Source organism: Elephas maximus, chromosome 18 (genome assembly GCF_024166365.1).
Source record: "Elephas maximus indicus isolate mEleMax1 chromosome 18, mEleMax1 primary haplotype, whole genome shotgun sequence".
Classification (NCBI taxonomy): domain Eukaryota; kingdom Metazoa; phylum Chordata; class Mammalia; order Proboscidea; family Elephantidae; genus Elephas; species Elephas maximus.
In genome coordinates this window covers 40438468-40455244 of record NC_064836.1, presented here as the reverse complement: position 1 = coordinate 40455244, position 16777 = coordinate 40438468, and the positions used below count along the sequence as shown (strand labels likewise).

Below are 16777 nucleotides of genomic sequence, written 5' to 3'. Positions count from 1 at the left end.
TGTTCTCTTTAGTATGATGTATTTACTAGACTTTCTTGAAAAGCCCAGATTTTTAAATGCTTGACATATGGGAGATTCTCCATATGTATTTCATTGAATTTTGCTCACTGCTAAGGTCCAATGACTGATGGAAGCATAAAAACAAACAAACCCGTTGCCATTGAGCCAATTCATACTCATAGCAGCGCTATAGGACCGTGTAGAACTGCCCCATAGGGTTTCAAAGGAGCAGTTGGTGCATTTGAGCTGCTGACCTTTTGGTTAGCAGCCGAGCTCTTAACCACTGTGCCACCAGGGTTACGATGGTAGCATTAAAAAAAAAAAAAAGTCTCTGACCAGTAGATTCCGACTCATAGCAGCCCTATAGGACAGGGTAGAACTGCCCCACAGGGTTTCCAGTGAGTGCCTTGGTAGATTCGAACTGCTGATATTTTGGTTACCAGTTCGGTTGGCACAGTGGTCATAAAATATATTACTTAACCATCATAGCGTTCTCAAGCTCATCTGTTGATATTTACTTATGAATCTTCTCACCTTTATTTTTAGGTCTTTCTTCTTATTCTTTTCTTTTTTCAAGCTTTGCTCTTTCATTTTATTCACAACACCTCTTAATTTTCATTTAACATCATTTAATTTTTGTGTACTATTCATTTACATTATGTTTTTGGACATTTTGTGTCCACATGTAAAATCCATGTGTTTTGATTGAATTTAAATGTATATATGACTGACTGAACAATCACATGGCAGTAAAACATTTTTTATTGAAAGGTCACTTAAATATGTCACTGATTTAATTTAGTCAGATTTTTATAGGTTTACTAAGATACAGTTTTTCTAAAATATCATAGTCTACCAACATTAAAAATAGACTTAAAACTTCTCTTTTTTAGATTCAGCTTTTAAATATTGTTAAAGTTTAAAACCAATAGAAAGATGCATTTGGAAATGTGAATTCTTTTTTTTTTTACTTTGTTTTGTCCCCTATTATATGAGTTCATTTATTCACAAATATGTTGGCATGGACTATCTTCCAGACCCTATGACGGATGGACAGGCTAAGATGAATAAGGGATGGTCACTGTTTTCCAAGAGCATATATCCCAGCGGAGAAAATAACATGTGAAGAAAATTGGACATATGTTAGTTGCTGCTGGGAAATAGTAGGGAAAGTGGAAACAAACAAAGAAATGAACAAACAAATAACCTCCGTTAGTTTTAGGTTAATTTTAAATTGTTGTTGTTGTTGGGTGTGTTGGAGTCAGTTCTGACTGCTGGTGACCCCATATGACAGAGCAGAACTGCCCCATAATGTTTTCTAGGCTGTCATCTTTATAAACTGGAATCAACTCAAGGCAGTGGGGATCTTTAAGTAGATCCAGGTCTTTCTCCTGCTGAGATACTGGGAGAATGTAAAGATAATTAAAGGAGTGTGGTTTACTGCCTGGAGGACTCATATAAGTCTTTATACAGAAAGTGATAAGCATGACCCTATTTGAGAAAAAGGAGAAGGGCTTTATTGAATAAGGAAAAACAATGCAAAAGAAATAAAGAGATAAGGAAAAGGGGCTTGTTTACAAACTTCCCTGATGTTTAGTTTAACTCTTGTACTCATGGAGCCCTGGTGGTGCAGTGGTTAAGAGCTTGGCTGCTAGTCAAAAGGTCAGCAGTTCAAATCCACCAGCTGCTCCTTGGAAACCCTGTGGGGCAGTTCTATTCTGTCCTGTAGAGTTTCTATGAGTTGGAATCAACCTGACAGCAGTGGTTTTACTGTTTTTATCGTGTGCCTGGAGCCTGCTGGTGCTGTGGTTAAGAGCTCTTGGCTGCCAACCGAAAGGTTGGCAGTTCGAATCCACTAACCACTTCTTGGAAACCCTGTGGGGCAGTTCTGGTGTGTCCTGTAGGATCACTGAGTCAGAATCAACTGGATGGCAATGGGTTTTGATATTGTGTGCATATTCAGAAATGCAGTAGGAAATGAGGTCAGTGAAGTCAAGTCATAGTGAGATTATGAAATATCTTCTGTGTCATGTGTGAAGGAATTTGAGTTTTATCTATATAAAATGAGAAATACATTGTACTATAGAATGTTAAACATTTTGGACTGAGGTGAAGAGAAGCAATCAAGGATGCCAGTTACAAGGTTGCTGCCACAGTCCACCCCAGTGCTGATTACACTTCAGTGTGCACACAGATCAACTGGGAACCTCGTTAAATAGTGGTTTCTGATTCAGTCAGTCTGGAATGAGACCTGAGATTTTTCACTACTAAGAAGCTCCTAGGTGAGGCCAGTGGTGCTGGACTGGGAACCACTTCCTGAGTAACAAGGGTCAGCACCTGGAATTTACTTAAAGATAGAGGACCCAAGACCCTGCACTATATATCCCAAGCACTATATGTATTGCTTCAGAATTTCCGGGTAGACTAAAACCAAATCCAAACAAAACACCACACACACACTTTCCTCTGATGTTTCTGATGAATTCAGTTCCAGTTGCTCAAGTTCTTTTTTTTTTTTTTTTGCAGATCACAGTTTGTGAGAACCACAGGCCAGACTAGCAATGGTGAGAAATAAAACGAAGGCAATGATGATGCAGAACAGAGACAGGCTTGAGAGATGTTTAAAGGAAGAGTGAAATGCTTTAATAAGTGTTTACATTTGAGAGAAGAAAGGCGTAGAGAATCTGGAATATTCCTGGCCGAAGAGATATAGTAGATAACAATGACATCACATATGGTGAAGAATAAAGAATGAGAAAAGACAGCAGGAGAATGCTCTTGAAATTTGCCACACCGAGAGAAATATAAACGTTAGTCACAGTAAATAGGTATATAACAGATATTAGTGAGTATGCTGGCAGAAGTCAATAGTTTTGGAAGATACACATACACACACTCAATCAGTAATAGAAATACACATATGCACACTTTGTGTCTATTATTAATATATACAAAAGGGAATGGTGAGGACGTGGAAGCTGAGATCTAAGTGCTTACCGTGGGCCAGATGTTACTGGGCCCTTTTTATATAAGAGGGGCAGTTAGTGAAGTGGTTCAAAGCACAGACCAAGCCTGGGAACAAATGGCTGGAGGTAGAGGGACAGACAGATACTGGGGACAGATGGCTGGATTCAAGTCTGGCTGCACCATTTATTGGCTGAGTGGCCTTTGGCAAGTCACAGCACCATCTTTTCACTTGGCTTTTTCAACTCTAAAATAGGAATGATGATAGTACCTACTTCATATGAGTTTTTGAGGATATGAATGATTTAGTGTGTTTGCTGCTTGGAACAGTGCTTAGCACATAGTAAAAAATACATGTGATTTTGTAGTAGAAGTTATACGGAATTTCAAGAGAAGAAAAAGAATAAGAGATTGCTAAGAAATTCACGTATTTGAGGGATAAGTGGAATGAGAGATGTAACCAAAAAGGCTATAAAAGGAATAATGAGAAAAGTGAGCAGAGAATAAAGATGTTGGGGTCAATGAATGAGACATTTAAAGAATGAAGTAGTCAGCACTATCTAATCCTTTAGCAAAGCATATAAAAATGAATGCTGAAGAATTATTATTAGATTTGAATCAAAAAGTCATTTTTGGCTCTAGGGAGCATCGAGCTGATTAGTAGAATGGAAAGGACAGAAGTTAATTGTAATAGAATAAAGAATGATTAAGAACCTGGAGAATTTGATTTTTGTTTATTTAGGGGGGGAGGAGATAATGTGATGAAGACAAAGAGGGTATGCTTTAGTCATTTTGAAAGGGAGCCAGGGGAAATGATTAGTTTTCATATTATTTAGCGATTTTATTTTTATATTATTATTTATTGGTTAGGATGGAAATGATTAGTGTTTACAGCGTGACAGAAAGCCACCAATAGAGAAGTTTTAGGAGGTAGACCAGTAGCTCTTAAAAGGACCCAGGTGACCTCACAACTGATTAAGTTTATAGGACCTACTCAGGAGAATTAAGTCTCAAAAAAAAAAAAAAAAAAAAGGACAAGGCACTCTTTTCCTCAGCTAGGAGAATGAGGCTGGGAAGTTTCAGCACACTTATGAAGAAACGTGGAGATACAGAGGAGTTACACTAGAAAAGTTTAACTTTTTCTTCTTGGTAAAATTCAGTGAATCACTTCAAGCAATAGTTTTTTGGTGCAACATTCAGTCATTTGGTTTCCTAAAATGTTTGCTGTTGGATTTGCTCACTTAAATGCCCCCCAAAGTTCTGAATCTTGGATATTGTAGTAGATTTCAAAATCCGGTAATCCATTTAGGTTATTAGAACACACTGAGATGAAAACTCAGTAATTTAAAAATAAGTGAGGAATTAAATTGTGTCCATAAATGCTTTTAGAGGAGGTAAAATTTGAGATTTTTTTTTTTTAATTTGAGATACGTTTTCCATGAAAAAATGATAAAATCCTATCTTTTTGGTATAATTAGTCATTTATAAAGAACTTCTATAATTAAAACTCTTCGAGAGTTGCTGTAATTGCTAGCTAAGTGTTTTAGTTCTCTACTTCCCTTGATGTAGAAGCCTGGGGAAAAAAAAGTGCTTGTTTGAAAAATGTTTCAAGTCATTGTACCAAGGTAGATCATGCCTTAAGATATTCTGCCTATCTGTTGGAATTCTAAGTGAATTCAACTCTGCTTTGTGTCAGGCAGGTGTCAGACTGATTAACTTGTCAGTTTTTACATCTCTGCAGGTGATAAACTGGCCATTTTAAATGCCTCTGTTAAATGTATCAAATTGCAGAGGGCTCTTGGTCCCCTGATGGAACTTAAGAAATGCCAATGACTTCATTATTTTTATATTCTTGTAAATTAAGAAAGTCCCTTTTGAATATCTGCTATTTGATCTGCATGCTTTCTTGAATTATAAATATTAATTCCAGCTTTGTTATGATGGCAGTTATCTTTGTTATAGTGCTGTTTATGTTTCCTTTTGAAGAAATAATTTTCATTTACAAAACAAATTACAGCTTCATGTCTTGCCCTACATTAGCTCTTCTGCTAAAATTCTTTCTGTCCAATTGGGGATCTTTGTGTTAAACAAACAAAAAAAAAAACAAGCCCATTGCCGTGGAGTTGGTTTCGACTCATAGTGACCCTATAGGACAGAGTGGAACTGCCCCATAGAGTTTCCAAGGAGCACCTGGTGGCTTTGATGTGCCAAAATTTTGGTTAGCAGCTGTAGCACTTAACTACTACACCACCAGGGTTTCATTTGTGTTAAAAGAGTAGAAAATATTAACATCTTGGACCTTTCCCCTTTGTCCTTTTTGCTGTAATTGATCACAAAAATATCTCTTATTTTTAATTTTTTTTTCGCACTCACTCTTCCTTTTTCATCTTTTTTGCCATCAGCTAATCCCCATGCTTATCACATTCCCTAAAGTGTCCGCCTTCCATTCAATTTATCAGTCATCCTGTCTCCTGACGAATTTTACTAAATGCCACGTTTATCAGGTTACTTTCTCTTCATAAATAATGAATGGACAAAAATTTAAGTCCAAATATCTTAACCATGGCTTTTGAAAACGTTCAGATATTTCTCTTAATCTATTTCTCCATGATACTGTTTTACCAAAAGGAGTTCCTGGATGGCACAAACGGTTAAGTGTTCTCTACTACTAGCTGAGAAGTTGGTACCTTGGAAGATAGGGCTGGCAATCAGCTTCTGAAAAAATCAAAGTCTTGAACCCAGTGGAGCAGTTCTACTCTGCACACATGGGGTCACCAGGAGTTGGAATCAACCTCAGAGCAGCTAACAACAACATCTTACCGTCATTCTACGTGAGCTCAAACTCACCTGTTTGACCTGCTAATTACCCCAGAGTAATTTTTTTTAGACTTTGAGCATTCTTGTCTCAGATGACCTAGAAGGTCCTCCCTCCTTCTACCTTTTAAATCCAATATCTGTCCATTGTTTTTGGTCTTTTCAGATTTTATTGTCCTCTATGAAACCTTCTTATCATAAATCTTATGATGGTAATAATAGATAATGCATTTGTCACCCAAATAAATTATAAGTCCCTTGAAGTTAGCCACTGTGGCTTATTAATTGTGGATATCACAGCATCTGGAGGAGTGATTTGCAAAATGTATATAATCAATAAATATTTATTGATCTTGGTAAATCGTTTTAACTTACCCAAGTCTACATTACATGCTTTTCTCTGAAATTCATTTGCAAAAGACATAGATTTATTTGGACTTCACTTTTGATTCTGAGTTTAAAACTTTTCTGGAACTTAAATAAGATCCGTTTGTGAAGTTATATACGACACTTATGACTTTCCAACCCCACCCATAATTAAAAAATACAATTGGCTGCTTTATAAGGAAGACAGTTATTTAATTATTAATGCTATTTATATTTAGTGAAGTTGTGTAACTTAATACCAATCAAAATATTTTCCTAAGATGTTTTATTTTTTGCAAATACATGAGAACAATAAAATATCAAAATGAGATTTTTCAGCGTTAGTGAATGCCACTGTATTTGCAAACCCAATCCTAAAAAGAAATTTTAATTAAAATGGTTAATATCATTTTATTATAAACAAAACAAAGGCTCATACGAATACCAGTTTCATTTCTTTGTGCCTAAGTTGGAAGCTTAAAATGAAGGAGAGATTTTTTGGATAGATAGCCATGGTGTCATACCTTTTCTGTCTCCTCCAAACACAACTTTTTTGTCATTAGAACACCTTTTTGTTTTCTGCTAACATTTGAGTCCAAAATGCGAGAGTTGTTTGTGGACACAGATCAAGACTTATCACAAGAAACTTTGAATGTTACATCACCAGAGCAGTGGCTAGACATGAGTTTAAATGTTAGTTGTCTTGGTTTTTCTCAATGTGTACATGTTTTAATATAGCTGTAGATGTTAATTACAGCAAGTCCACTCTTTTTGTAAAAGTATTAAACTAAAGAATTATGTGTTCTGTGTATATTTTTTTAAATTTTGCAGTCTAGCAGTCTGCTTTGAAATCTAGCAAAAGTGTCTGTGAAAAATATGTTCTGAATTAATAGTTTGTTTGGAATGAAAAGGTAATCATTTTAATGTTAATTAACTAATTAATCTCATGTTCAATTTAGTTTTATTATAATGAATATATAATATTTATTACACCCATCAGCAAATCAGTATAAAAATTGTCCAGAAATGTATTGACTTTTAAAGTCCTTACATTTTTCAAGTCTTTTCTATATACTTTTTCCTTAAAAAAGCAAATTTACTTCAAAGGGCAGGGGTTCTTTAAGTCATTATATACCGACATACACTCAAACTCTTTGGTGTTCTTAAATTCAGTTTAAAGTGATAGAGTCATACTAAAATTATATGTTCTTAATAGTCTCCATTTTCTGTACCTTGCATACAATAATCTCTTGGCAAGTATTGGTTGGGTCATTCTGCCAACTCTTCATCTATTATCAGTTTAAGAGAGGGGAATGTGATGTTGATGTGAGACCTGACTCCCAGGAATCTATATTTAAGTAAGGTTGAGAATTCAATATAATTAGCAATAATGTAAATTTTATTTAAGGCAGCCCCAGTGGTGCCAAAGTTTAAATACTTGATTACTAACTGACAGGTTGGAGGTTAGAACCCTCCTAGCGGTTCCTTGGAAGAAAGACCTGGTGACCTGTTTCCAAAAGGTTTTAGCTATGAAATCCCCATGTATTTCTACTTTGAAGAACATAGGTCACTAAGAGTCGAAATTCATTTGGTGGCAACTGGTTTGGTTTTTTTTTGGAAGTTTCATTTGTTTAGTGAAAATGTCTACTGATCAAATATGTAGTATTTAATTTGTTAACATTATAGCTAGGGTAATCAGAGGCTGTTTTGTAAAGCTATTGATATTTTAATTTTGTTTTGAAGATAGAATGTAACCAGCCATGGCGGGGGGGGGGGGGGGTGTGAGAAAGGGAGATGAGGGTAGAGGAAACATTTGGAGCAAATGCAAAGTGGGGGCAGGGCAGCGAGGAGTGTGAATCACTAGGGGAAAAGAGGTAATCCTATTGTCCATAGATGCAGAAGCTTTGGAGAGAAGTAATTGGAAACAAAGTTGATATATAAGTTTTCTTGTAATTGGAATTTTCATATGATTCCAGTTTGAAGATTTTTGAATAGGAGTTAAAGACAGTTTTAAGAAGTATGTTTGCAGGAGCCTAAAAAAACAATTTAGAGGCAAGAGAGATGAAAGAGATCAGACTCAGGAGAAGAAGTCTGGAGGCTGATGAAATATCAGATTGAAATCAGTGACTGTGTGAATTGGGAAAATTGTGCAGGACATAAGCAAAAAAGGATACAGGAAATATTTCAGAGCTTATATTGCCAAGACTTGGAATTGATTGGGGGGGGGGGGGGACCAAAAATGGACCAGTGAAGAATCAACAAGTTTTGGATGAAGGGGAATGAGTTGAATTTGTACGTAGAAAGCTTTAATGTAGGCTGTCCAACTGAGTGTTGGCAGAGGTTTGGAGATTGCAGCATTAGATTTAAAAGGCCAAACTGAAAATCCAAAGAGAAAAGGATATTGATGTCGTGGAATAGGAACATGCCTTAAAGAGGAGAGGAAAGGAGGAAAGAAAAGAGAATGGGGAACACAACTGTCATTTCTCTTTTCTTTCAACTTTATAATCACTTTCCTGCATGCTTCTTATCTATTCTTAGACATGTTCTAACCTTTTTCCAATTTATAAAAACCTCTACCCCTGCAGCCAAAATTTCAGATCTGAATAATTGCGCCGTTGTTTCAGACTCAAGCATCTTAAAAGGGTTATCTGAAGTTTCTAGTGTTCTTCTGAACCCCAACCATTGCAGTCAGCCTTCTGTTGACCCCATTTCATTTGAACTAAAATTTTTGAGGAATTATTACCTCTTTAAAAAAAAAAAAAAGACTTAATATGATTTCTCACTAGAAGTGGCATTGCTTACGTTTGTAGCTACTCACTTCTCCAGTGGTTCTTTCAGATTTCTTCCCATTCTTTTTGACTTTTGTCTGTCTCTCTCTGAAATGTTAAATTTGCTTCAGCATTTGTTGACCACCTACGATGTGTTAAGCACTCTTTGAAATCTGAAAGAATATAAATGAAAAGTGGACTGAGGGCTAAGAAGGGAGAAGAAAGCCATGTAGCCCAGCCAGAGTGTCCTGGAGAGTTTCCCGTGAAACAGGAATTAATCCAGGGAGATGGTAATACCCTGGGAGAAGGAATTAATCAGTGGAAGATGGGGAGTATGAGGAAACATATTTTAAAGGGATTGAACAGCAAATTTGACACGTCTTTCTGCATAGTTTGTTCCTTTTCATGTTTTTAAGTCTACAACTTTTGTTGTTGTTTTGTGAACATTTTCAACATACTTACGTTACACTTTTAGTCTAGAAATTTCATCATTTGAAATTCTATGAGTCCTGTTCTCTAATGTGGTATTTCAACTGATTTTTGTTCGACATGGCTTATTTGACCATGTATTTCAAAAGATCAGGATGTGTGTTTAGGTTAGATAGTGCATCATCTATAAAAAATGTGGGCAGTTTGGTCCAATGATAGAGTTCTTCTGAAGAGGGTTTATGTTTGCTTCTGTCACTTAGCCCAGAACTCTCCATGTAAGACCATTTTTTAGTATAGTTTCTCAGCTTGGACTTACCCAAAATAGGATAGAGCAGAAGTATGGTTAATTTATCTAAGGGGCAGTATGATTTCTATACCTAGATCAGTAGAGACAAGTCCCCTTCTCATCTTCCTTTCTGAGTGGGTTGACTCATTCTATACCCTTCTTATACTGAGGGTGACTCTTTCTCCAGGTCCAGTGTTGTCTGGTGTTCTATATAGCACCTCTTTGTTCTGGACAAGCTGGATTCTATCTGTGTATAGTCTGTGCTTATCTAAACAATCCTTTTGGTCACTGTGATCATCACACACTCAGTTCAGAGTTGTACACTAGCTTTCAGATTGTTCTCATTTTTTGTTTCCTCTTGAGTCCTTGTTAGTTTACTGTAAACTCAGCTATGCAGTTTCTGGGAGCATGGGATGGTAAGGAAAGACTTTGGAGAGTGGTCAAACTATTCTGCTCATCATATTATTAAAAATAAAAGCCTATCAATTTGTTTTAAAGCATAATTTTAATTACGTGTTAAATTGTAGAATATCCAACCATTTTACTTCAAATGTCTTTACAACAAACGTATTTAAAATATTGGGCATCCCCTCTATCCTGTTGTTAGCATACCAGTTCCTCCACTTCACTTTTAGTGAGTATGGTTATATGGTTTACTCATTTACCTTCCCTACATGACAGTGCTCCCCTTCTGTGTGCATGCCTCCTTTCATTGCAATATTTTAGTAGGTCAAAATGAAGTTAACTTATATGTTTATTATTGTAATGACAGTGTAGGCTTTACTCTTTCAAGCAAGTTTCCAACTGATGGGCAAAATTTTCTTTGGCTTCTGCCCAGTGGTAACACATCAAGGCCTAGCCAATGAATATGGAAAATCTGATTATGAATTTGCTCTTTCACCTGACTCACAAAATAAACATATTAGCTTGATTAAGTGATGTATTTGATCTGATTGTGAAATACATTAATAATCTATCAGATATAATGTGGTTGGATTGTATCTTACAAAATTTCCTGTTCTCTTTCTAGACAATTAAAAAAAAAAAAAAAGGGGGACAAAAATAATTGTGACCAAGACAATGTGGTTTAGACATTAGGTATTAAGATTTTGGAATTCATATTTGAAATCACAATTAATTGTTACTCGGATATTTTTTTCAGCTCTTCTTCAAGTGACGATTTCGCTTAGCAAAGTAGAGCTTAGTGTGGGTGAATCTAAATTCTTCACATGTTCAGGTATGTATTTCTATAAATATTTTTAGGTTACTTCTTTTATGATTAATTATTAACAAAATACAGTGTCTAAAGTTTAAGTAGTTAAAAATTCAATTCTCAAAAAATAATGTCTTACATATTCATTGGCTCTTTAATGACTGAAAAAATATTATACTTCCATTTTGCATATGAAGTGCCATCAATTTTATTTCTGTTAATTTCAAGTTATTAATTTTGATTACCAAACTAGGACATTTATTTTGAAAATAACTATCATACATAATGTATGTCTAACTTTTAAATATTTTTAGTATTCCTGTCTAAACAGTAGTATTAGAATGACTGTAAATATTATAACAACCATCTTTATAATTATTCAGTGAATAAGTTAGATATGGCATACTGTACTGTTGTTACACCTAAATGAAAATTTTAACTTTAAATTAGATATTTACTTAATCAGGAAAGCTGTTGCTGGATTGATTTGACTGTTAATCCAGACTTCCTAGAGTTGTTGAAGCGGTATGAAACTCCAAACAGTTGCCCTGAGATAATCTTTAAACTTTAAACCTTAAAACTATTCCCTGAAGTCTTCTCTGAACCAAAAAATAGCTTATCTTAATTGGTAAAGTACATCTGCTTTGAGCTTTATGCTGTCTTAAAGAATTATGTATATGAGGTCAAATTGACAGTGACAACTTGAAAGGTTGGATGGGAAGCCTAGGGGGCAATGAGTTTAAGATAATGGTGGTAGAGTAATTTGGGAAAGGATAGCGAGAATGGTTGCACAACTTGAAGAAAGTAATCAGTATCATTGAATTGTACTTGTAGAAATGGTTGAAATGATCTTTGGCTGTATGTACTTTCAACAAGAACAAAAAATTTAAAAAGTATCCTGTAGGACTCATTCAGTTAACCATGTACCTGCAGAATTCATTCATAAAACGTTTAAGTACTTGAGCATCAAATTGAAATTCAGTGTGCTGAGGAACTCACAAATGAATGTATTCAACTTTTAGTTATATTCATTGCATTCATTTTTATGTATACTAGCCTTCATATTTAAAGTTTAAAAAATAAATTCTTGTTTAGTGACAGAATTGCTTATAAGGATATTTTAGAATTTTTTCTATCCTTGATTATAGTAAAGCAATTCAAAATGTTGGAATAAAATAGTCATCAATGATATAAAATGCATTTCAAAAGTTGTCTTGAGAATGACTTATTCATATTACGAAAATTAATAAAACTGGAAACTTAGTCATAATAGCATATTTATAAATCATATCTGTAATATAGGCAAAATGTTATATATTTTGAAAATTAAATTACCATTATTCTTCTGTAAAACCCATGATTCTTCTTAAAAGTCTGAATTGATAGGTATGTTGATAATACTTTTTGTATATTGACAAATGGAAAAGCGGAAAGTAGGGAAACGATTGGTTCAACACCATTCATCATGTCAGGAACAGCTCTGGCATAAGATTATAAATCAATTGTCAGTGTTTCTAAGTCTCACCCATATTTTATCTATACACACACAAACACACCTCAATTGTATCATGTAATCACAGAATAATAAAATAGTTTAAAATTGAATTTTTAAAATAAAATTGTTTCATTTTTATCTCTTAGCATACTACTATGATATAAATCAGAGCCCTGGTGGCACAGTTGTTAAGTGTTTGCCTACTAACCAAAAGGTCAACAGTTCAAATCCACCCATGGCTCCTTGGAAACCCTATGGGGCAGTTCTACTCTGTCCTGTAGGGTTGCTATGAGTTGGAATCGACTAGATGGCAAGGGTTTTTTTTTTTTGGTAAGGTATAAATCATATAATGTAAGTTTTTCTGTATATATTACAAAGATTCAAATTAAAATGTAATTTAAAAGTGAGGATTAACATGCTTATATAAAGGTGTATAAACAAAACCTGTACTGCAGCCATGGAAGTGGCCTTATTAAGTATTGTAGAAAAATAACCATCCAAAAATAACCGATGTGAATTAAAATGTTTGCATATATTTTCTGTGCTAGCCACACAATTCTGAATATGTAGCTGTCACTCTGGAGTTGCCAGACAACCTAAAACATATACATTTTTAAAACCTAATAAAATAAATATGTCTTAAGTTTAAACTAGAATGTGGCCATGCCCTCAGAGAAGTAAATAAGAGTGTGTCACATATAGCAAATGCATTTTTATAGCTAATTTTCAAGGAAATAAAGTGTTTAAGAGTATATATTAATAATCTGGCCAGTAGTGCAAGCTTATCAGTAAAATAATGTGGAAAATTTCATTGGAAATTATGATTTAAAATGCCTGAACAAAGAAGACTATGACTGTTTTATGGAAACCCAGATTAAACTGTTCTGTGTTAAGAGAACTCTCCATTACAATGAAATTCGATAGCAAGTAATTAAGATTGAAAATTTCTAAAATATTAAATGTCCTATTTAAGTTACTGTTTGAAATAATATTTCTATATTGTTTGAGTGTAAAATGATGTACTTTTGAATTTTTTTTTAAACTTTTCTATTGAGAGAGAAATAAAAACAACAACACCTCCCACCTCCTACCCAGAACAGTAAGCTATCTTTTAAGTACTATGGTTTCATGGTTCTTTAAGAAAAACTGAAGGTACCTAACTAATATCCATTTAAAATATATCTAAAGTTTTATACTTTTTGCTCGAGGCATGTCTAGATATAGAAAAGAGAGGAATTTGTTTCTCAAACCACTTCTTGGGGAAAAAAAATGAGAATGAACAATTTTGCTTTAAAGTGGTCCTGAAGTTGTTAGTTGACATTATACATTTTCCCCAGATATTTCTGAGTTCATAGTGTATCCTGCTTCCACAAATTATCTCAAGTAATTGGGTGAAATACACCCTTTGAGTGACTAAAAGCAAGCACAGGAAGCTCCAGTTTCTACAAAGAAGATAATAACCTAGATGTTGAATTGGAAACCTTAAATAAATGTTTACCCTGTAATGATTTGGTTGTAATTGCCTTGCAGTATAGGTATCATTTCAATGCATTCTAATTATCACATGATTAAATAGTTAACAGCTTTAGATTTAAAAGGATGAAACTACTTATTTCAGTTGGGAAAAAGAGACGATTAGCACTCCACTTTAAAAATTCCTATTGGCCTTACCAGTACAAGTTTAATAAGTTGGTAAATTAATTCAAAATTCAGTATCATCAAAGGCCAAAGTTTCTTTAGCAATATATTTTCATTTTTGTGAGCTCTGTGTTTTTTTCAGGAAAAATCATGCTATCTCATAACCCTAGCAAAGAGAATTTAGCCTTCAAAATCATGTTAGTAATGGCACTTTTGTTCAGATACATCAAGTAAGATTTATGTCTTGCTCAGTGGCCAAGGCCATTTCAGCACTTAAGTGTAGTAATAACCTATGTGGATTACCAAAGCAAGGGTTCAAATATGATGGGATAAACACCAGGCAGGAGGTTTCCTGTGGGACTTTTGGATTTGCTTACTCAAACTTCGAGTTGGCTAAATAAGGACGAGCATGTGGGCTAACATTTGTGTTTACTTGCAATTTTGTAAGATTTTCAGATTCCCAGTCTTCCTCCAATGAACATTTTCTTCTAAATTGTTAAAAGTTGTTGCATAACAGTAAATGTCAATGTCAAAACAAACACTTTAAACACATTGCCAAATGTTTCCTTCTTACGGCTCTTTGCAGCAATTGGTGAACCTGAGATTATAGACTGGTATAATCCCCAAGGAGAAAAGATAATTTCTACACAGAGAGTAGCTGTGCAGAAGGATGGTGTTAGGTCAAGATTAACCATATACAACGCAAACATAGAAGATGCAGGGATATATCGTTGTCAAGCAACAGATGCCAAAGGACAGACGCAAGAAGCTACAGTTGTTTTGGAAATTTACCGTAAGTCCTGTATTTATAACTTTTAGTTGAATAAAAGTACCGTTTCTTATTTTAAAAAATCAAGCAAAAGCAAATGAATTTAATGATATAAACTAATACCCGTTGAGTGCCAGGCAGTGTTCTTAGACCTTTACAACTTACATATATTTTACTACTGCTGTTGGGTGCTGTCGAGTTGATTTTCAACTCTTAGCAACCCCATGTGACAGAGTAGAACTGCCCTATAGGGTCTTCTAGGTTGTAATTGTTATGGGCCTTGGTAGTGTAGTGGTTAAGCATTTGGCTGCTAAGCAGAATTCTGGCAGTTCGAATCTACCACCCACTCCTTGGAAACCCTATGGGGCAGTTCTACTCTGTCCTGTAGGGTCACTGTGAGTCAGAATCAACTTGACAGCAACAAGTTTGGCTGTTTTTTTAATCTTTATGGGAGCAGATCACCAGGTGTTTCTTCCATGGAGTGGCTGGGTGCATTCCACCTCCAAATTTTGATTAGCAGCAGAGTGCTTAACCTCTGTGCTACCAGGTTTCCTTATATTTTACTATTAAAAAACAAAACAAACCAATTGCTGTTGAGTCCATGCCAACTTATAGCGATCTTGGTGGCAGTTCAAATCCACCAGGTGCTCCTTGGAAACTGTATGGGGCAGTTCTACTCTGTCCTGTAGGGTCGCTGTGAGTTGAACATTTTACTGTAGAATAAGTAAGTCTCTAAAATAGAATAGGTACTAGGGAATAGGTACATAGACACAAACATATAAACATGGAGCCAATTCTGTTTTTTAAATAATGTAAATGAAAATGTTTTAATTTTCTCTTGCCATGAAAATTCTAAGAATAGAAAATAGCAATTTATTCCATAATACGAAATTTAGTGGGGTTATGCTTTGCCTCTTAAATAAAAGCTCATGCTTACAACAGATGAAATTGCATATGTGATAGCACTGACCAGCCTAGCTAGAATGAGAACTGGGGAGGGGCCAGTGAACAGGAATGGACAGAGAGAAATCTGAAAACCCACCTAGTAAAGAATAATGTCTACCTGGGATTCTGCACCACCAGGCGTTTTCATTAACTGGGTTTTCCACACTTAAACTTTATTTTATGGTTTGGTACTGATTGATTCCTATCTGCCTTCTTTTCTCTTTCTCATATTTAGCGATCATTATTTTTTTTTTAACCTGTTTAGGAACATTGTTTGGGAATCTGCTGATTCCCTGGGCTTGAAACCAGGCTATACCACTTTACTTTTTGACCTCCAGCAAATTGCTTAACCTCTTTGCCTTCAGTTTCCTCATCTATAAAATGGATACAATAATAGTGCCTACCTCATAGACCGTTTGTGAGGAATAAATTAAATTTGCATAAAATCTTTAGAACAATTGTTTACAATCCATATGGGATAGATGTATAGTACAAAAGCTTTAAATATGTAGAATACTTGCTCATAAGCTGCCTCTTCATTATAGCTTTTTCTTGATTTAGAAACAGGAGATGGGGGCCTGGGGTTTGTAATACAACATTACCACAGTAGTGATTCCTGTTGGATTTTCAATCGGCTTTCCTGATTTGACCTTTTTTCCATATCTGATTCTCAGCTCCTTGAGAAAAGATATCTTTATTTGTGTGACTCCCACATCTATTTCACAAACAGCAGAAACTTAAATTAGAATGGTCATTTCATAGACACAGTATTTGGAAAAATTTTACATTATTTTAAATAATGTCAGGGGAAAATCCCTAATGTTTTTATGTTTGATGGTAAAGGAGTAAAGACTTTTTTTTGAGCAGAACTGCCTTATAGGGTTTCCAAGGCTATAAATCTTTACGGAAGAAGACTTCCACATCTTTCTCCCATGTTGCTGCTGGTGGCTTTGAACCACTAACCTTCTAGTTAGCAGACAAGCTCTTTAACCACTGCACCACTAGAGCTCCAGATAATCTAAGTCCACCTAATTATTGTAAAATCAATAAGCATAGATTTTGGAATGATACTGAGAGAAATAGGCAATAA

General features: G+C 34.9%; 1 protein-coding gene across 2 annotated transcripts in view; it reads left to right on the top strand.

Moving 5' to 3' along the window:
* NCAM2 (neural cell adhesion molecule 2) overlaps window positions 1-16777 on the top strand; it is a 553783-nt gene that overhangs the window by 287961 nt on the left and 249045 nt on the right. For both annotated transcript variants that reach the window (XM_049857852.1, XM_049857854.1), the window contains exons 2-3: window positions 10790-10864; window positions 14560-14766. In XM_049857852.1, coding sequence (XP_049713809.1) covers window positions 10790-10864; window positions 14560-14766 — 282 coding nt within the window. The remainder of the gene's footprint in view (window positions 1-10789; window positions 10865-14559; window positions 14767-16777) is intronic.